This window comes from Bidens hawaiensis, unplaced genomic scaffold (assembly GCF_021521415.1).
Source record: "Bidens hawaiensis isolate Kalapana, Puna unplaced genomic scaffold, B.hawaiensis_p1.1 tig00040770_1, whole genome shotgun sequence".
Taxonomy (NCBI): Eukaryota; Viridiplantae; Streptophyta; class Magnoliopsida; order Asterales; family Asteraceae; genus Bidens; species Bidens hawaiensis.
Window position 1 is genome coordinate 116,955 of NW_027497220.1, and position 23,383 is coordinate 140,337.

The 23,383-nt window shown below is 34.7% G+C and overlaps 1 protein-coding gene across 1 annotated transcript; it reads right to left on the reverse strand.

The window, feature by feature from the left end:
* Positions 1–8,752: 8,752 nt before the first annotated feature.
* Positions 8,753–12,325, reverse strand: LOC143592435 (uncharacterized). The gene is made up of 6 exons (XM_077072350.1): positions 12,027–12,325; positions 11,845–11,951; positions 11,702–11,757; positions 10,858–11,032; positions 10,482–10,780; positions 8,753–9,779 (listed from the first exon to the last, which is right to left on the reverse strand). The coding sequence occupies exons 1-6, from the start codon at positions 12,323–12,325 to the stop codon at positions 8,886–8,888; spliced, it is 1,830 nt and encodes a 609-aa protein (XP_076928465.1). The 3' UTR covers positions 8,753–8,885.
* Positions 12,326–23,383: the final 11,058 nt, after the last annotated feature.

Below are 23,383 nucleotides of genomic sequence, written 5' to 3' on the forward strand. Positions count from 1 at the left end.
GCGGCCATCTACATAATTTAACAAAGCTCAATTTTAGTATTTTCGATATCATTTAATAATTTTAATCGTTAATACCCTTTATGTCTCCAAGACAATTAATGATTAAAATCTAGAAACCAACGTTACATTCACATATTAGTTAGGTGACCTTTATCCTACTATTGAATTAACAAGGTAGTCAACGTTTGACAATTTCAACCCTTTGCAACTTCTAGTTATATGGGATCGGTTAAACATCATATGTTTAGTTGGCATGTTTAATCCCATCAACACTTTGTACGCCATGCTTCGGTGACCCTATTCACATGGTTTCCAAATCCAGTCCTCCTACTTACACACACATGTGAATTTGCACAAACAAGTGGTTAGGTGACTTTTATCCCACAAATATGGCAAACCCACCTCAAACTCACAAGTGTTCTCCAATATGGTTAGGTGACCATTATCCACATCGAGTTCCCAAGTGTTTCGAGTGTTGTATAAAAGGATGGTGTTAAACTTGTTTTAAAAGGAATTTTAGTTTACTAAATTCTAGATTGGAAAACCATTTATGTACCTTGCATTTGCATGCATTTAAATGTTTAGTACTTAGTTTGAAAACCAATTTTCAAAATTCCTTTTAATAAAACTCATTTTATTGTGAAATCATTAATCTTTAATAAAACCAATTTTATTACCTAATGATTTCTAAGGAACCAATTTTATGCAAGTTGTTGATATTAAGTTGTTATCTATCCTTATCCAAATAAGATAAAACAAAATATAAATCAACCAAGCAAGCATAAACAGCCACAAGTTCATAACCATAGCCACCTAATCTTGGCAACACTTGTTGACCGAAACAAGTGTCCCAAAAAGTCTCTCCTAAGAAACCAAATGAACAAAGGCATGTGTCAGTAAACTCCCACTTGATCCCGCATCCAAATGCCTCAAGTGTTCACTTTGTGTTGTGACTTCTCAACTTTATTTGGGCTTCCTTTTGGGCTCCAACTTCAGCTCCTAGCTTCCATGGGCCTTCAAATTTGGGCTTTGGTCATTAGGCTAAAATCCCATCTTGGACTATGAGGTCCATTAAGGCCCAAAACCAAAAACCCTAACTTTGTGTGCATCTTCTTTTACAAAAAATATATCATAATACATTTTTCTCTAATAAAAAAAATACAACTAATCTAAATATTATTACAAACCAAATAAATGAGTTAATAAATATATTACAAACCCAAATAAAATGAAAATTACAACCAAATTGAATAATCAAATGAACCACAACACAAACATTCATCCAAACACAACTCCAAGGCTAGGTTATGAACATCCAATACATATCCAAATATGCAAGTACTACAAGTCTAAATGGTTCCCCTTTTTAACCTCAAACTTTCGGCCAAGGATAAGAAAACCGAAAGTTTCGGGTTTTATCGAAACAAAACAACCAATCATCCAAATAACTTAATTCTTCAAGATTATCACATGCATGTAAAGTATAATCTTGAAAAACCAAGGGGCAACCAAAAACCCAAAAAATTTCGGCCATATGGTGAACCACACCATAAAACCCGAAAACGTTTTAGATCTATTGAAGCATGTATCCGTATAAGCGGCTCTTGATGCCATTGTTGGGTTTTAACAAGATTATCAAAGTCATATAAACCCATTTGTATGAAAAACGCAGCGGATTAATTAGTTTTAAATCTTGTTATTTAGATTAATATAAAACCGATTATATATATATAAACCCAACCCCCGGATCCATATACGAAATTACATGCTTACCCATATAAACAACCATAGGGTGTTTATGTAATATACCTTCAAGACTCCAAGAAATGAAGGAGATGATTATTTGAAAGGCTAGTCTTCAAGGAGAGAAGAGTCTCAAGCTTGTATACCCACAAACTTCCAACAAACACCCTTTCTTACAAAAATTTGATAACACTTGCACAAGAAAACTCTTATTTGTGTTCTTCTTCTTCGTTGGCCGAAATCTGAGAGAGAGAGAGAGAGAAGGGAGAGAGTTTTTAATATTGCATGTAATCTTAGTGGTTATGTTTTTGTTGTGTTCCAATAAAATATAAAGAGGGATAATTTAAAACAAATGGGTGGGAAGTTTCCCCCCAAAAATGGCTGGCCCTACCAGCCCATTTATTATATTTTCAGGCAACACACTAATACTCCATGTACTAATCACATGACTAATATACCGTGTACTAGTCGCATGTCTATTGAAACTTTGTGACATGTAACACTTTTAGCATGCCATAAGTTTCATGCAATATATCATAACCATTATCATATATATATATATATATATATATATATATATATATATATATATATATATATATATATATATATATATTATTTAACCAACTTAAATAATATCATAAGATAATCTCTCTAAATAAATTATCCATATAATTTATTGATTCTTCAAGTGCAAATATTTAGAAACCCATTTTCTAAATATCATAAGTGTTAATATTTATTTGTTAGATTATATCTACAATAAATATCATGGTGTTTGTCTAGCTTGTTATTGGGTATGACCCGACTTGGATCATAACGTACTAGCCACATCAATTATAATATGTGTCTTGGGCAGACCGAGTCATTTTAATTAGCACAAAAAAACACACATCAACTATTAAACATTTCATATCATACAATATAGAATATGTATATTGTAGCTCGCGAGCAGCTCGGCTCGTTTGCACCCTATTGAAATGGGCAAGTTGTTATTACTTATTTACTTATCATTACAAACTTGTGGATTGCGGGTGGACTTTGTTTATATTCCTTTTGTATAAAAGTTTCAATTATTTATACAAGAGGTATTCAAATATGATATTACTTCAGGCAGACCAAACTTAGCTAAATGGATAGAGGTATCAGTTGTTATTATTATTATTATTATTATTGTTATTATTATTTATTTATTTATTTGCAAACAGGAACTGAACAAATGAGATGATTATAAGGTGACAAAAGCCCATCCAGATTACGTCATTCAGTTGTACAAAAAATGTCTTCTTGTAACAAGCTTTCGGCATAACATACAAAGTTTCTCTTATTTTGGTTAATTATATAATACATGATGCATTATTCTATATCATGGATTATGTGATTGGTGAAACAAATATATTTTGATTCTAGATCAATGACGTCAATTTAGAAAGTATATGGCATAAAAATAATTACATACACCATTTGGATTGATGATTGCATATGGAAAATTATAGATTTCATGAATTAATTTGTTATATAACTTAATTTGAATTTTTATATACTCATTGGTATGCATGCAGGTATTAAAATCATGTATTGAAAGCAACATGTATATATTGATCGATCATAGCAGATTAGCAGGTATTGTGTTACAAATATATATGATTAATCGATCAAAAGTAATCAAATAATGATTTAAACGAACTTGATGCAGCAAAGAAACAGGAGTAGCAGCGTGATTTTGATATAATGGAGAAATAAAGCCCTAATGATGGAAGAGAATGCTGTAACAGAAGGTTAAATTTTTTTTATGTTAACTTTTATGGAATGCGTATTTTTTAGGGTTATATGGCCCACATACATATGTATTCCTATTTTTTTGGGATTCCAAAATCGATTATTCGGTTTTAGTCGGTTTTTAATAGACTCGACCCGAACTCGACCCGAAACCGATTGGGAGTAAAATTAAAGACTGAATTTATAAGTTTGTAAATAGGGCGGGTCCGGGTTCTGTAAGGCCCATTACCGGTAGCCCTACTTTGGTGTTGGATTTACTCATAAACGCAGTTCTAAGATCAGAGTTAATTAAAAACTTTACACGGAATATAAAACTTCAACCATAAAACATTACATAACCTCCAAATCTTGTCTTATAAAACATTCATAGTCATTTAAATCAAAACATAGTTTTTAAAACATCACAACATTTTTTCGAGATGCCAGTATCTTCAATTCCATGCCATGTGTCCCCAATCACGCGAGCTGCCTCAACCTATTTTCCTGCGTGCATACTAAAAGTCAGCTACGCTGAGTGAGTTCTAGTTAATCACATAACTTACTTTACATACACATGTATGTGCCCAAAGGTACGCATTACATACTTAACACGTCCATCATTCATCATACACATCATAACTAGCCTTACGTTATAAAGAGCATTCGCCCTACATACCTCGGATATTATTAGGGTCCGGTACCCTCCATCATCGGATATTATTTGGGTCCGGTCACCCTCCATCCTCGGATATTATTAGGGTCCGGTCACCCTCCATCCTCGGATATTATTAGGGTCCGGTCACCCTTCATCCTCGGATATTATTAGGGTCCGGTCACCCTTCATCCTCGGATATTATTAGGGTCCGGTACCCTTTCTTCTATATCTCCATAGCGTACTTTTCTATATACATAATCGTAAGTTTCATACATACATATATCATTCAATCTTCATCTTAGGACATACATACAACATCAAACCATTACCTGACAGTACATGCAATTCCGAAGATCGTTCATGTACCGACAAGAAAGCATTCATGCATTTCACATAATACATATATGGCATACACTTATCACTTAGGATAAGTGTATTAACTAATCACATCGAGTATGCACACAGCCCTGAAGACATAACAAGGAATGGGGCTAGAAACTCACCTGAAGTCGATTACGTTCATCGTTAATAGTTATTCCTTTCTTCAGTTGGGCACGGCTAACTGTATAACAATTACACGTAGCAATTAACTATTACTACTTGTATCGTATTTCTATCTTTGTATATCCCACAACGGACGGGGGTCCGGGGGCAGCGCCCCTGGCAGCGGGGTTCTAGGGGAGGCAGCCCCTAGCGGGGTCCAAGGGGCAGAGCCCCTGGCTGGGGTTAAGCTGATTCCTAATTCGTTAACTCATTCCTCATAAATTTTATTTTCACTAACAGTCTTAACACATTTTCCATTAGGATTTTAATTTATTTCCTAATTCGTTAACTCATTCCTCATAACGATTTAAGTCTGATTCGTAATCCGATTCGTTACTGAACTTAACTTAAGCGAACTTAGGGTTCAATGAACTTAAGGTTCAGCGAACTTATGGCTCGGCGAACTTAGAGTTCAGCGAAGTTAACCATAGGCGAACTTGTGTCCGGCGAAGTTAACCATAGGCGAACTTGTGTCCGGCGAAGTTAACCATAGGCGAACTTGTGTCCAGCGAAGTTAACGTCCGGCGAACTTAGCCTGGCGAACATGCAGGCGAACATGCTGGGCGAACTTACTGGGGAGAAGTTAACAACAGCGAACTTGGCTGCGGGCGAAGTTGCCCAGCAGTAGCCCCTGTTCGACCTTAACTCCTCCATAACCATCTCTGTTACAACGTGTAATTCTTGTATATGACATTCGACCATCTCGCGATCATTCTATGGTCGTTCTGGATATGATTTGGCCCGAAATCACATAAAGTTTGGTCCTTAAATTCCAAAAATGTTCAATACTAGCTCTACGGTTCATTTTAAACGAACCGTTCATGTTTATAGGTTCATTAGATTCGTCCTAACACCAAGTTCGCTAATTTACATTTCGTTTAGACCCGATCTATTATAGTTTCAAGTTTCATGGCTAACCGTCTATAAAAACATGAACTTTAAGATCGAAATCATACCTTTACGTTTTCGTTTTGGTCTCGGTTAGCTAGATTATGAACCTTGGATCTTGTATCTATCTTGAATCACGTTTGCTTGGTCTTGGATCTCACTCTCTCTCTCTCTCGATCGTGTGTATGTGTAGGTGTATGTGTGTGTTTTTGAGTGTGTAGAGATTATGGAAGATGGAAATTAGGATTTAGGGTTTTAGGATGGTTTAGGGGGTATTTATATCCCCTAAAGCCCATGGACCTAAGGCCCATTACCTTTAAATCCATCTTAATTAATCCAAGTCCATGACACTTTCTATATTTAATATCAATTAAATATTAACACACGATAATTAAAACACGACTTTCTTTATTTAATATTAGAATATTTTAGGATGTTACAGGTTCGGGTTTTTTCGGGCCGGTTAGTCGGGTTTTTTCAGACCGGACCTAAATGTGCACACCCCTATTACATAGTTATAAACACTACTATATTTAAACTAGAACCCTTTATAATTAGAAAGATACAAATAAAGAATATAATATATTGCTTATGAAAATAAAATTATAAGAATTAAGTTTAATAATAGCAAATTACAATAAAATATACACATATAACAAATATATTTGAAAGTTTTGGGGTCTTATTTTATTTTTTAATCTGTAACCTATGTAAACCATACTTGTATACATATAGTTTGTTTTTTTTTCTTTTTGATAGGGATATATAAGTAGCTAAAATTTCCTTTGTCAATAACTACCAATATGAAACGTAAAATTAATATGAAGAAAGCAACTATTTAGGAGTTCATTTTTTCTATACAGATAAAACATGATTTAAATATTTATGTCCTTTTAGGATTTAAATCGTGTTCCCTAAAGAAGAGCCATGCGGCCCATGCCATGCTCAATTGCCCATCAATTTATATTAATGTGTCAGTACACACTATACAGTGTACACTTCACTTGGTCCATATATCATGCATTTTATTATTATTATTATTATTATTATTATTATTATCTATTATATACTATTACTATATATATAATACACCAAACAAAGTCAAATTAACACGTTTGATTTTAAGAAATTTATAATTGCTAATGCATAATGTACATGAGTTAATAAGGGTAAACTTGTATTTTAAACACAATTCATTCAACTTACAAATTTGGTCCATCATCTTTAACCATATTATGTTTTTAATTTAAACTTTAAACTAACTTCTCATCCATGATTTTAAAACGACTATAGCTTTTTCATACGTTAATATTTCTATAAAAAAAATTACATCATAAAAACGAGCATTTTGATCTCTTTATTTTGAATATAATATTGTTATAATTTTATTCAATTTAAATAAATTAATATGTTACGTATGAGTGTTTAGTGTCGATTTTGATGGTTTTAAGTTAAACTTGTGAGCCCAACCGTTAATACTGATTTTTTGTTGTCCAAAACCAAACTCAACCATTGAAAGTTGAAACCGAATCGTTACCAACGGCTTGGTTCCAGTTTAGTTTCACAGTTTAAACTTTAATAATAAATTTAGTTTAAAATAATTATTAATTTAAATGTACCATCAATTATAACTAAACACCAACATTATATGATACTTGAGAGTATCATAAATAAAGAATGATAATTTTAGCCACAAAAATGGTAAATACAAATGGAAGATATAGGATGCGAAATGATAACAAATATCACAAAAAGAATCATATTGCAATTAGGTTAATTTAAAGTTGTATAGCCAAGTTATTTGTAATAAAAAGATTTATGTTCAATTACATTTTAACTATATCTAATATATATATATATATATATATATATATATATATATATATATATATATATATATATATATATATAACTAAACATATCTAATAATTAATAATAAAAAAGATTAAAATGCATTTAACATTTACAATCTGGTCTGGTGTAATTAATAATAAAAAAGATTAAAATGCATTTAACATTTACAATCTGGTCTGGTGTCATATGGTCGGTTGCCATTATAAACCGCGAACCAATCGTTTACTATGTTTTGAAATATTTGAAACCGACCAACTAACCGAAAGTAAAAAAATAAAAAAAAATAAAAAAAGAAGGCAAACCAATGACCGGTTTAAAGGATTTCAAGGTTTTGACCGAACCATAAACACTCATATTTGTTACGTAATTAATAGGGTCAATCACCCGCTACATCGCACAGGCACCCATCTAGTTAAACATAATAAGTTTTCAATATCAGTATCCTGATGGAAATGTCATAATGACAGAAATATAAGTTAGAAAAAATTAAACACTTTCTTTACATTCTCAAAGTTAAAAAATGAATAAAAAAATAACTTTACCTAAAAAACATTAGTTAGGGTATAATTCTATAAATAAAAGTATGATATCTTATGGATGACCTCAGTACCGATACTAAAAAATTATCAAAAAAGGGTACCTGACTACCTGTATCAGCACCGTAAATGTTCGGCACGGTGCGGTACCGGTTCGGAATCGAAGGCAAAAAACAGTAATATATCAGAACCATATCAAACTGTATTGTACCAATTTTGACAACTCAAAAAGTTGGCACTAAATTGATACCGAATGTAGCTCGTTCAACGTCGATGTCCGGTACCATGTTTTCATCCCTATAATAAAATATTCCATCTCTTTTGCTAAAAATTAGGAATGCTTTTGAAAGAAAAATTCTTTTTTATTTTCTTTTCCTTTTCCTTGATAAAAAGATAAACGAATACGAACTTTTATTATTCGTTCATAAAATTGCAATAATACTTTACTACTTTTATCAGTAATGTCTCAAGCTTAAATTTTCTTTAGAGACTGGATTCCTTGACATGTTTATATATTTATTTATATACATTAAATAAATGATTTTAACACATCCAAAATTATGTCATGTTCGTTATGCTTGTGAGCAACGGGGCATGGAAAAGGATTCAAGTCGGGATCCCTTTTTTCCTGGTCGGGGAAAGGACTCGAGTCCGGATCCCTTTGGTCCTGGCCCGACACATTGTTTTCTCTTCATATCGTATATGTTAATACATATTGTTTTGTATAACCAAATAAACTGGTTTCGTAATTATATAAACCAATTATCATTAATTTTCCAACATCGCTTCTAAACTATTAAAAATGTTACCTAAACCCAATGTTTTGAAAACCATATTGTCGCTCAACTTTACTGGTACACTGATCGAACCGCCTTAAAAACCTCGCTAACATCAAATCAGAAACACGACTAAACCAAAATTCGAACAGATGATGCCATATGCATCACTTCATCCTCAGTCACACTCTTCAAAAACCCACCAATCATCAACCCATTCTTCACACCTGCTAAAACCAATCCATCTTCTTCCTCACAACACTTGACCTTCTTAACATCTGAATCATCCAAAACCACTAATGCACAATCAGCTTCCCTCTTATTACCACATATTTTCTTTTCTTCTAAATCCTTATCTTCTTCTTCTTTCACATCATCGACACTATCAAGAACCGGCACAACACCCGACGAACCAACATCACACGGTAACATCCCGATCGCACACGGTCTCCAAGATTTCACCACACTCCATTTCTTTTTAGTCTCCACACTTGCAGCTTTCTTTTTCAACTTCATTTTTTGTAATTGCTTTTGTTTTAAAAGTTCAAGTTTTGTGGACTCTTGTTTTATAAACATCTGTTGTTGGTAATAGAAGCTTTCCAGGTCAAGGTGAGCGGCTTGACTAATCGTACTATCCATGTTTGATGCGTGTAACGATGCTAGTTTGTTAAGTTTCTGGACCAAACTGTGATTACCAACCGTGTGTGCGAGAACAGAGGCTGCACTGGCCAGATGGTTGTTACGGTGTGAAGAAACCGTGAGACATTTGACCATGAGATCTATGAGAGTTGACTTCGGGAGACTTTTGTCTTTTGGTGAATTAACAGATTCGGCAGTTGTAATTTTCCGGCGAGAAGGCTTTAGATCGTTGAGGCTCCCAACGAGCCACTTAAATAGATACGAAAGATGCTCGGTTTTTAGTTCTCCTGATAAATATATACATCTTGTTAAAATGAAAGCACAATAAACAAGTCGGGCGACTCTGGGTTGGAACGGGTTGGACAGATCCTGGGTGTGCATGGGTTGGTTTTGGGTTCAAACCAAACCAAAACTTAAAATTAAGTTTTCGGGTGTTTTGGTCTTTTCGGTTTTCACAGCTGGTCAGTTTGGTCTAGCTTTTTGCCATTTAGACTTGAAAATTTGGGCCTAAAAAGTGGCTAAAATTACTTTGTTGCTAAATGATTAATTGATTATTACATATTTGGGCCTAAAATTTTAGAGCTAGATTATTTATCAATTTTTTTATAAAACACATTCAAAGATATAAACTGTAATCCATAAACTCAATTGCAAAAGTTGGTTTTTTTTGGCTTTTACAGTCTTATGTCCTTGCAAAACTGAAACCGGACAGGGATTTCTATTCTTGAAAACACATAAAACCAAATCGTCAGTTTAGAGTTGGGTCAGTTATTTGATTCGGTTATGTTGGTTATTTCATTTTAATAGTTCAGTTATCGGTTTATGTGCATTATAACCCAAACTGAAAACTCGGTTTTTGAAAAGGCATAAAACCAAACCCTCAGTTCTGAGTTGGGTTTGGTAATTCATTTCGGTTTTAACAGTTCATTATGTCGGTTTTCGTACATGCAAAACCGAACTGAAAATTCGTTTTTGAAAAAACATAAAATCAAGCCATTGGTTTTTGGTTCGGTTCAGTTATGTCGGTTATTTTTTAACAAGATTTTTAAATAAAAAAAATGTCAAATAACCAAGATAATGGCACATCACCATGCCACTCAGCATTTTGACACTCAGGCACAGAAAAGTACCTGATATGTGTTCTAGAGCTTGACGAGTCTCGATCATATGAACTACTGCTTTGAGAAGGCTTAGAAGCATGTCTGGTTCTTTATTTGATAACTTAATAATTAGTGGTTTCCAATCATCAAGTTGAGAACCATTTGCCATGTCACCAGACTTGTGTGCCTTTAAAAGAAACTCCAACAACATGGGCACGACTTCCGAGGGGAAAGAAGAATATAACTTGAGTACATTCTTCAACGCCTTGTTTATATGCTTCTTGGAACCTAAAAAACATATAAAACCTTCAACACATGTCAGCAATTATTACTTGAAGAACATTAATGTTAACGTTCATACTTACGTTTTCTTTTAATTATTGGAGAATCTGATGACGTAGCTTGATTTACATCCAAATTGAAGGCTAGTTCGCGTATCTTTGACTTGATTTCTTTTTCAAAGTTAGCGGTCCGGTCACTCGCGTATGGAATTGCCATCTTTTGAGGCTCCCAATAATAAGACTTTAACCAATCAAGTGCCTAAAATAGTGTACATCAGTCATTAGGCTTGTAAACGAGCCAAACAAACACGAACGGAGCTTGCTTGTGTCCGTTGTTTGAATTTAACCAAACAAACGAACAAACATGAACATTAAACAAACGTAGTTTTCTTGTTTGTGTTTGTTTATTAAGAAAATAAACTTGTTCATGTTCGTGCATTTGGCTTTAACCAAACAAACGAGCAAAATCCGACATCAAACAAATGGAGTTTTCTTGTTTGCGCTCATTTGTTAAGAAAATAAACTTGTTGGTAATCTTTTGCTTAACTTGAATCGAACAAACGATCCAACATGAAGAGTAAACAAGCAAAGTTTTCTTGTTTGTGTTCGTTTGTTAAGAAAATGAACTTGTTCCTGTTCATTTATGTCCGTTCATTATCAATACAAACGAATGGTTCACCCACGTAAACGAACAAACATAACTGATCTAAAACCAATTAAGAGTCAACAATGTGTTGTGTCAAAAAAGTTACTGAAACTAGACTAAAGGCCTAATCATTTTTAATGTACATATTAACAAATGAACTTAAACAAACGCAAAAGAACGAAAGAGACATGCGTCATGTGCGTTTGTTTTAACTAAATAAACAAACTTTTCGCAGAACGATTCATAAACAGTTCACTTCGTTTACAGGCAAGTAATGTATACCTTGGTAGATGCAAGCCGAACCAGGCTTAACGAAGGAAGATCACGATGTGAACACTCTAGAAAATCACAGATAAAGAGATTGCATAAAGGATACATCGACATAAAGATAAAGAGGCAGATGCATGCATATCTGAAATAGTTACCATGGCGAATATCAATGAGCATACGAGGAATACCAATTGCATCAGCTGCCTCTCCTATTGAAATCTCATTCTTCTTACGGGTCTTGTCCACAATACCATTGACAAGCCTTCAATTGATAATAAATAATAATAATAAAACATTATGTAGTTATGATTCGTTCGTATTAATGGAGTTTAGTTACCTGATAACGGTCATACAGTATAGCATTGTGAGGACATTCTCAGCAAGTAAGTCAGTCTCAGTACCATCCCTAAAGTGAGAATCCTTTTGTCGAGTTTGAAGGATGGAGGCAGTGACTTCGACTACCACAGGAAGGCATCCTCTGCTCTGCCACGTGGATATTCGTTGGAGAGCTGAGTGGATGGAGCTAGGGTTAGAGGAAAACAGAGACTCTCTGACTGAATTCCACTCGGTCCAACTCACCCATGGGACGAGTTTGTGGTTTCCTTCCGTAATAACGTCACCGCAGATTGAATCCATTCAATTCGATTCAGAAAGAAAGAAAGAGCCGACGGCGCCGGAATGTTAATAATTGATTGATTATGGTTGAACCCGGCCCATAAGCTCACTCTCAAAATCGGCCCAATTACTTGTACTTGCCCTAAATGCATACCTCTATCTCTATCTATACAAAGGGTTGTTACGGGCGATAAAAGAAAAATAGATTAAAATCAACATAAAAAACACATCAAAAATATAAAACACATATAAAAATACTAATTTAATCGTCATCTTCGTATTCGTCCTCCTCCTCGTATTCGTCTCCGTCCTCGTCTTCGACTTCAACGGGACGATTATCCAAAACGTGTTGAACCAAATCCACCTTAAGTTGGTTATGTATCTCACTTGATGTGAGCTCGTGAATGTTTCGTGTTCGTTGTTCTTCGGTTCGTTCAGGGAATTATTCTGGAACGATCCCTGGTATATAGTATTGGCAAATTGCTCTGCCCTTGTCTTCTAAAATCATATTATGCAATATGATACACGTATACATGGCATCGCTCATTTTAGCCATCGACCATACACGACATGGGTTTATCACAAAATGCCATCGTTTTTTAGAACCCCGAAACACCTCTCAATATCCTTTCGCGCGGACTCTTGCTTCTTCTTAAAGTATTTTCTTTTTCTTCGACCGGGTCTTAATACGTTTTGACGATGATCGAGTACTCCGGATATATCTCATCTCCCAAATAGTATACGTGACGATAGTATGTATTGTTGGCATAAATGGTAAGACCGGTATGCTACGACTCATGTAATACTCTAGCACAGGCGACGTGTTGAGAATGTTTATGTCGTTGTTGAACCCGACGGAGCCGAAGTAAGGCGACCAAATCCAAAGGTCGTGTGAACAAAAGGCTTGAAGACTAACCGTTGGTACTCCATGGTCACCACGAGTGTATTGACCTCGCCATGCGGTTTGACAGTTTTCCTACTCCCAATGCATGCAATCTATACTCCCGATCATGCCGGGAAAAGTATGTTTGCTTTCGTGTACATCGTATATGCGAGTTACGTCGCTTGAAGATGGAATCCTCATATTCACCGTATAATTGTATTATTAATATAGAAATAAATTATTAACAAATATTTAGATTAAAAAATAATTAATATAAAAAATTTAACACAATAAGTTTAACCAATTTAAATTTTAACAATGCAAAAATTCTCCAACGAGTCTTGCGTCGTTTTATCATCCATCTTTAAATACCCGTCGTTGATGTCGGCCGTGTTGCCGTATGTGAGAATGCGTAGCGCCGAAGTACACTTTTTGATGGCGGTGAATCCTAAATATCCTCTTGTGTCGGGTTTTTGTTGACAAAATGTATACTTCCGCTCCAAATCTCCCGTGATGCACAAAAATAAACGTCTATACATCCGAAAATGACGTTGAAACGTAACGTCGTCGAATCTAGGTCTGTCGTTGAAGTAGTCCTTCATCAAACGATCGTTCGCATCCAGACGATCTCGAAGGATATACGATCACCTACGGCGCGACGAAGAACCAGTAGAAATAGACGATATCTTATTGGCGACAGCCCGCATTACGCTCATGACATCGTCCTCCTCCTCCAACGACTGTTGGTGCATCTGATGAATATTTTCCATATCCTCAATTAGTTGATCCCAAATGTATGAAGGGCTCGGAGAATCTATTTTGAAAAAAATAACTTGATGAAAATAGGTTTTGTATTGATGAAGTATGAAATGGTGAAAATGGTTGAGTTGATTTGGTATTTATATTTGAGTTGTATATGAAATGGTGAAAATGGTTGAACTGATCTGATATTTATATTAAGTTTTTATTTTTATTTTTTTAGTTGTTTTAACCATTCAACGGTCAGTTTATTAAATTATTATTATTATTTTAAGTCAGCGACAAACAATAATCACCCCCCCCCCCCCTATCGCCCCATTTGTAGCCGGGGGTGGTGTTCCATGTGAAAATCGCCCATGTCGCCCACAATTTCTCGCCCATTACACACGGGCTTAAGAGACAACCAAACAAACCCTTAATGTTACACCATCAAGAAGGCAGGAGGAACAATTGCATCAACCTAAAAACAAATCACAAAATGTCTCCTTAAAACATTAAACACCGTCAAAAGTTTTATAAGTTCTAATATAAGGATTTAAAATGGTACATGAGGTGATTTTTATTTTTTAACTACAAAACTTTCATAAACGTTAGCAATTTCCAAAGACGGTAATCTCCATCTTCACAACCCTCTATATATATATTTGTGCTTCGTTTCCTCAATGACTTGGTGGTGTAATTTCTTATCAAAATCATTAAAAATCATAGGTGAAAGAAAAAAAACATCAGTTTGCATCCACACCCACAAACGAGCTTTCAAAGAACACCCACGGACTAGGTCCTGCAGTGCCATACATCTCATGGCACTTGTGGGAACCTAATTGCAAATGGTCTAACAGTATTGGTTGAAACATCAAAAGGTGCTTCCTACTAAGGCAATAAAGATCATGCAAGAAATATGGGGTCTTGAGAGTTTTTAGAAACACGTTACAGCAGTCAAAAGTTGAATTAAGATTTTATCCATAGGGTAAACAAGGGAAATCAAAATATAAACCGCACCACAAAATATAGAGTTAGTGATAGCAACCTCATAGGAGATTTAATTCGAGAATCGTTGGGTCACTAGCCGATATCACCGAAGACGGGTTATCTGGGTCAACAACAAATGGGTCCACAACTTGGATAAGCTGGGTTGGATTATATAAAAACAAGACAAAATGGCAAAAGACGTCCTTAATGTTTGCATGGTTTTTCAATGGACGTCCTTTGGAAAACTTAATGACAGAAAACATTCTTTATGTTTAAAAAACGTTGCACGGTTCGTCCTTTTCACTAACGAAGGTTAGTTTTTCTAGTTAAATCCAGTTATGTGCACCTCATGAGGACAATTTAGTCTTTTTACCCCCTCATGGGTTATTTGTGTAATTGACTTAAAATTTTGGGCTTTAAATAAATAAAAGTTCTTTTTTTCTTTTTAATCATCATCTTTTTCCCCAAATAATCATAAACCACCATCAACACCACAACCAAACACCAGCCATCACCCATCATCATCGTTTATATTAAACAATCACAGATCTTAACATCAACACAATAATTTGACCTAACTGAGCATACCCGTAAATCATCCCGCTCCACGACACCACATTTCTCACAGGCATTTCGTCGAACACCTGGTGTTCATCCAAAACAGACCCGCATTTCGTGTACATATCGACAGCCGAACTGGCAACAAACACATCACAAACAAACCCAATCTTCAACGCAAAGCAATGAACCGACATACCCACGTCACACCGATTAACAATGGCACAAGATTTAATGGCACTAGGGAAGATATGATCATCTGGGTGAATACCAAGACTGATCATTTGTTTGAAACACGTTAAAGCAAGAACTGGGTATTCGTTTTGGGTGAAAGATGAGATGATTGAGCTCCAAGTGGTGGGTGATTTGATGTGGGTTTGTTCGAATACGCGTTGTGAGTGAATTGGCAGCTGGGTTTTGGAGTAGAAGTTGATTAAGTAATTGGAGATTAGTGGAATTGATTGGAGGCTTGATTTGATTAGTTGTTTGTAATGTTAGGTCAAATTATTGTGTTGATGTTAAGATCTGTGATTGTTTAATAATATAAAGACAAAATGGCAAAAGACGACATTTATGTTTGCATGGTTTTTCAATGGACGTCCTTTGGAAAACTTATTGACAGAAAACATCCTTTATGTTTAAAAAACGTTGCACGGTTCGTCCTTTTCACTAACGAGGGTTAGTTTTTCTCGTTAAATCCAGTCATGTGCACCTCATGTGAGAGCAATTTAGTCTTTTTACCCCCTCATGGGTTATTTGTGTAACTGACTTGAAATTTTGGGCTTTAAATAAATAAATTTTTTTTTTTCTTTTAACCATCATCTTCTTATCCAAATAATCATAACCCACCATCAATACCACAACCAAACACCACCCATCATCATCTTTTATATTATTAAACAATCACAGATCTTAACATCAACACAATAATTTGACCTAACATTACAAACAACTAATCAAATCAAGCCTCCAATCAATTCCACTAATCTCCAATTACTTAATCAACTTCTACTCCAAAACCCAGCTGCCAATTCACTCACAACGCGTATTCGAACAAACCCACATCAAATCACCCACCACTTGGAGCTCAATCATCTCATCTTTCACCCAAAACGAATACCCAGTTCTCACTTTAACGTATTTCAACAAATGATCAGTCTTGATATTCACCCAGATGATCATATCTTCCCTAGTGCCACTAAATCTTGTGCCATTGTTAATCGGTGTGACGTGGGTATGTCGGTTCATTGCTTTGAGTTGAAGATTGGGTTTGTTTGTGATGTGTTTGTTGCCAGTTCGGTTGTCGATATGTACACGAAATGCGGCTCTGTTTTGGATGAACACCAGGTGTTCGACGAAATGCCTGTGAGAAATGTGGTGTCGTGGAGCGGGATGATTTACGGGTATGCACAATTAGGTCAAATTATTGTGTTGATGTTAAGACTTGTGATTGTTTAATATAAAAGATGATGATGGGTGGTGGCTGGTGTTTGGTTGTGGTGTTGATGGTGGTTTATGATTATTTGGGGAAAAAGATGATGATTAAAAAGAAAAAAAAAACTTTTATTTATTTAAAGCCCAAAATTTTAAGTCAATTACAGAAATAACCCATGGGGGGTAAAAAGACTAAATTGTCCTCACATGAGGTGCACATGACTAGATTTAACGAGAAAAACTAACCTTCGTTAGTGAAAAGGACGAACCGTGCAACGTTTTTTGAACATAAAGGATGTTTTCTGTCATTAAGTTTGTCAATGGACGTTAATTGAAAAACCGTGCAAACATAAAGGACGTCTTTTGCCATTTTGTCTAATAAAAAAGATGATGATGGGTGGTGTTTAGATGGTGGGTTTTATGATTATTTGGAGAAGAAGATGATGGTTAAAAAGAAAAAAAACCTTTTATTTATTTAAAGCCCAAAATTTCAAGTCAATTACACAAATAACTATGAGGGGGTAAAAAGACTAAATTGCTCTCACATGAGGTGCACATGACTGGATTTAACGAGAAAAACTAACCCTCGTTAGTGAAAAGGACGAACTGTGCAACGTTTTTTAAACATAAAGGATGTTTTCTGTCAATAAGTTTGCCAAATGACGTCCATTAAAAAACCATGCAAACATAAAGGACGTCTTTTGCCATTTTGTCTAAAAACAAAGGTGGCTAAGGTCACAACTTCATGAGGCTTATAGTTCCACGTCTCCATTGCCTATCAGTTATCATATTTTAAATTTAGTCTTTTATTTCTTTTTTAGTTTTTAATCTTTTATTTATTGAAAAGTTTTGGACAAATAATATTTATTAATATATGTTACTAATAAATAAATTATTAATGTTTCCAAAGAGTAGAGATGAATGCGATATCGATACTATAAAGTTTGTAGTTGAGAACTAGAACATTGGTAAAAAGGGAAATGAGTTTGTCCCATATTGGTAGAACACTTGAGAACTGCCTTAGTATTTTTGCGTGGTTCGACCGGGTCATGTAACAAGTGTCGCCGTGTGGCAGCGCCATGTGTGTGAGTGTGACAAGTGTCGTTAAAATAGGCGAGTCACCAGCCACGTGTCCTCCTCCACGTGCCGCCGTTTGTCATGTGTGAAGGTGAGTCAGCATGCTAGGGTGTCATCTCTTGGTGGTATGCGCACCACATGCCGTAACGTGTCATGGTGACTCATCACGTAACCCACTATATATAGAAAGGTCGGGTGAGCATTTGTAACACCCCGACCTTGGGCGTAATATGCTGTGGCGGAATATGTCGGGACGGTACGTACAGATTGCTCACAAACTCATGACACTATTAAAATGACAAATATAACTACTTTATTTCATTAAATCACAAATACACAATTTGGCATTAATCATATAACAATATAATAACTTTGAGTTTCATTATGATATGTTTATAATAACCTAATAGTCCAACTATCTAGTCTTCAATCCTCAAATTAAACTTCAACCTGCAGCGCGTTTAAAATAATATATTTTGTCAACAATAATGTTGGTGAGAATTCATAAAATTTTGCATATGTATATAATATTAAAAGTAGAAAATTCACATGTCAAGACGTAACGTCTCAAGCATAAAATAAAATAAAATAAATACATCATATTCTTGTTCGCTTGACATAAGCCAAATCTACTAGGGAACCCCTGTTTGCCAACCAACTAAGAGTATTAGATGAGACCACCAAGTATTCCAACATAAGTTGAAGAATTTGGCGGCGCAGGTACGTCCCGTCGGACCGTCCCGCTATGAGGATGTGTATGCGTACGAGTCACTTCCACTAACAAAAAACAGTAAACAGCTAGCACGTAATCACATAATTTACAAGCATTATGATATGAAACAAATACATACGAGACATATATGTGAATTTTGGTTGACAACATGAAACATGAAAATAAAAAATAAAAATGTGTAATGTGCTACACCTCAAACGTGTAAAAATAAAAAGGGGTTATGAAAACTTATCTCGATAAAAAGGCGATAGACTACTCTTAGAATTTGAGTGTAGTGGAAACATGGGGGCTTAATAGAAGCGTAGTAAAGCCGATGAAAAGAATCCTTGCACGGGGAATATATGCTGAGGAAGAACCTACGATTATTATTTCAGTTTAGAATCTAATTCGCTTTTGTCATTCGAGTGAATATATTAGAAGTTTAAAACGTTGTGTTTAAAACCATAATTTATAACCTTTTTCTGTTGAAATTTGTGGCTTAATAACAATGTTTATCAGTTACATATAAACTATCTAATTCTTATAAACCCCAAAAGAAACAAAATACTTTGGTTTCCTAATTCACGGGAGATTATATGAAAATGAACATGCCTTTAAAATCTTATAATAAAAAAAAGCAAAGAAAAGAAACCGTATGATAAAATAAAATAAGTGGCTAAAACTTTATGATGGTATATTAATTTGTTTGTAAAGCAAAACTCACTGTTCATTTTCTTCTTGAGTTTTATGCACTTATCAATGTTGACCAACCATTCAAAATTAAATTTCTGACTAATATGTAAACATGTCCACAAATATTAGGAATAATTAAGTATCGCTTCAAGTTACCTGATTGAACGAATAGGAATAGGAATGATCGGTCAATATTGTTGGAATCATCATGACATGTAGAGAGACACGAGACTAGTTCCAGAACTAGGAGGCGAGTTTGCCGAACACGAATAGTCGTTGAAATTCATGGCGGCAATGAACTGAGTAGTTAAGTGATTATGCGTGTTCTTTTTTTTTTCTCCGGTTACCACACACCCTTTGACTTATTCACACACCCTTGGAATCCATACGATCGTATGGCTCTTATACGATCGTATAAGACTACAGCTTTTGTCAGATTCACGCAGCATTTGTCTGCTGTCCAGGAACATTCCATACGATAGTATAGACACTACACGATCATATAACTTTTTTTAACAATCTGCATAACTTTGGGTTTGTGAGTTTTTTAAACTAGCAACTATACAATCTTTTTTTTTGGACATGTGAGTTTTGAGTAAGAGTATAGCTTTGGGTAGATGCATGTGTTAACTACCCGTTTATTATTCGGAACTTTGGGTATAACGTTTTTAAGAAATTATAACTTTAAAAGGCTTAAACTTTTATAATGTATAACTAGGGTAAGTACGTACGGGATATTGTATCATATATACACGGCTAACTCAATCAATTTTTGTTTTTTTTATGTTTCCATACGATCGTATGGGAGTCATACTATCGTATGACTCCCGTACACTGCGCCTGCAGATGTACTTTATTGTACTTTTATTCCATACGATCATATAGCTCCCATACGATTGTATATGGGGTGTGTGAGTTTCTACAAAGGGTGTATGAATATCATGACCCATTTTTTTTTGCCATGAAATCTTCTATGTTTTATGACGGTGGGAATGGAGGTTCATATTAATAACTAAAGATATTGGGGGAGTAAATTTGGGAGACTTTATAAACTTTTTTTTCTTTCTTTTTTTATCGGAAAGAAAGAAGAAAGTTGACATTGCAATATATTTTAATTGATTTTAGATTTACTCTATATTTCGAAGTCTACTCTATTAAAAACGTAAAGTAATAAAATCAATTAATTGCATTCTAATCTTAACTTTTACCAATAATTCTTGACTAAAGAACTTAATGTCAAAATAACATTTATCATATAAATTATTTTGAATTACGATCTAAAGATTTCATCTCGTATAAAATATTAAATTAAGGGGCTTCGAAACGAAATTGACGAATGTCACAACATTTTTGACACACCGAAACACCGAAAAACTAGATCACTCACGACCCGAATGCACACACAGTCTAACCAGCTCGTTACCATACACATGAAACCAAACGGCTACCTGCCGATGATACATGTTCTCAGTTCCAACTCTCTTTCGATCTCGATCTCTCGTTACAAATACAGATCAGGTGCTAGGGTAATCCCGGCAGTACATACTGCTTCGGCTGTTGTACCGTGGGATACAGATGGGCTCGCAGAGGTAGCCCGGAATCTATTTTAAGGGACCTCTGTTGAACAGAAATCCTCATCCACAACCGGGGACCACAGTTTGTCCAATCTTGCAGCTACGAAAATATGAATGGTGGATCAAGATAGGTTCACCAAGAGAATGACCACATAAGAAGACACGACTAGGAGGTGATGCTCATGTCTCGGTAGGTCTCTGTCAACGCGGCTCCGGTGCGGTATCAACACAATGATCAATTCCACTCCGGCTCGATTGATGAATTCACTATAGTAGCACATGTTTCCTCGGTATGAATCAAGTTATGTATATATATGTTATATTTGTTGTTATTCTCGTTTAGATTTGTATACGGTATATTTACTATAATTTCCCAAATTGAATAAAGGGATTATTTATTTGTTTTATTAATATTATTTATAAAATCGTGACCCACATCCTACAATCTTAAAATAGATTTTAAACTTTCGCAAGATTGTTGTGACAATCTTAAAACCTTTATAAAGGATATTGGGTTCACGAAAGTTTAAAATCATTAATTGGATTTTTTTTAATATTTTTGGGAAAGGTTTTGTGTAGTACAAATGAGTAAGGATTTTTGATTGAAGTATAATATATAATCCTAATACCGTGATACATAATTTGATTCAATCGTTTGGAAACGATTATCGTGTTAGAAATAGTTTTTGTAAAGCCGTGGGGTTTAATAGTTAAACCAATTTTGGGATCGTTTATGTCTAAAATCAATTAGAAATGGTTCATGAAAAAACGTACATTTTAAAACGATTTTAAGTGGTTTTTAGTACTCGTTCGTGTAAATGTGAATACTCTAACGTGCGTTAGATCGGGTTTAATTTTTAATCAAATGTTTTTGTAAACGTTTCATCTCCTAACATGCGGGTTACAAATTGATTATAAAATATTATGGACTAAACGACACGTTTCTTAACATGAGTGTTAGAAACAATTATTTTGTTAAATAATTTATAACGTTTGTTGTAAACGTTAAGTCATCTAACTGCTTGTTGGATGAAGTTTATATAACCAGAAGGCTATGACGTCTATAAGAGAAACCAATATTGTGTAAAATAATAAGGTCCGTTTCCTAGCACACTGGTCGGAAATGATTCTCTTATAAATGGGGTTTTCACAAACGTTAATTTGTCTAACATATGTGTTAGATAAACCAAAAGTTTCAAAATGGTTTATTCGAACCCGGGTCACTCTAGCATGGTTATTACAAATTATTATTTTGTATAATAATATGGCTATATTTTGTCTAATATTCTAACAGACGTGTTAGAATTATTGTTTTGATGAATAATAAGTTTTAGACATTTATTTTTCTAATGAGCACTAGAAAATGTGGGGTTTTATAAACCTATAGAGAAACCTTTGTGAAGTTTTAATTCTTCTAACAAGCATGTTACTAATTATTATTTTGATAAAATAATAATAGTAAATACGGTTTATATATACACTACGTGAAAATTGACCTTCGGTCACATGAAAAAGTGTGGCCGTAGGCCTTTAGCCACACACATTTTGTTCAGGTCATATGTGACCAACGGTCGCGACACTGTGGGTATGATATGACCACACACAGTTTTTAGTGGCCTTATGTGGTTATAAGTGTGGCTAAAGGGTACATGCATTAGTTGCTGGCCATAAAGAAGCCTCTCCAATAAGTGTGGGTAAACGGTAGAAAATGGCCACATGACAATTTACTATGAGTGGTCATTGCACGTATAGAGCCACATGAATTCATGTTTCAGCCACATGAATTTTATAATAATGTGGCCAATAGGGTTGTGTTAAGCGTGCATTGTGACCTATACCGTGTGGATATAGCAAAGCACTGGTCACTTAAATTTAATAATAGCGTGGCTAATTATATTATATAGACACTGGATATTACATTAAAAGTGGCTAAAAATGTTTACTTGCTACTCAAACACTTCTTTGTAGATCATAGTGTGGCTATTGTCTTACCGTTTGTCACACATAATGTATTTCGTAATTTAAAGTGTGACTATTGTCAAAATTTTCGTCACGCATAGTGAGGTATTGTGTGGCTAATCATATTATATGGACACTGGAGGTTATTGTCAATGTGGCTAAAAATGTGAACTTGCTAGTCAAACACTCTTTTGTAGTTTGTGGTGTGGCCATTGTCTTACCGTTTGTCACACATAATGCTTTTCCTAATTAAAAGTGTGGCTATTGTCAAACTTTTTGTCACACATAGTGATGTATTGTGTAACCAATCATATCATATAGACACTGGAGGTTATTGTCAATGTGGCTAAAAATGTGAAGTTGCCACTCAAACACTCTTTTGTAGTTTGTGGTGTGACCATTGTCTTACCGTTTGTCACACATAATGCTTTTGTAATATAAAGTGTGGCTATTATCATACT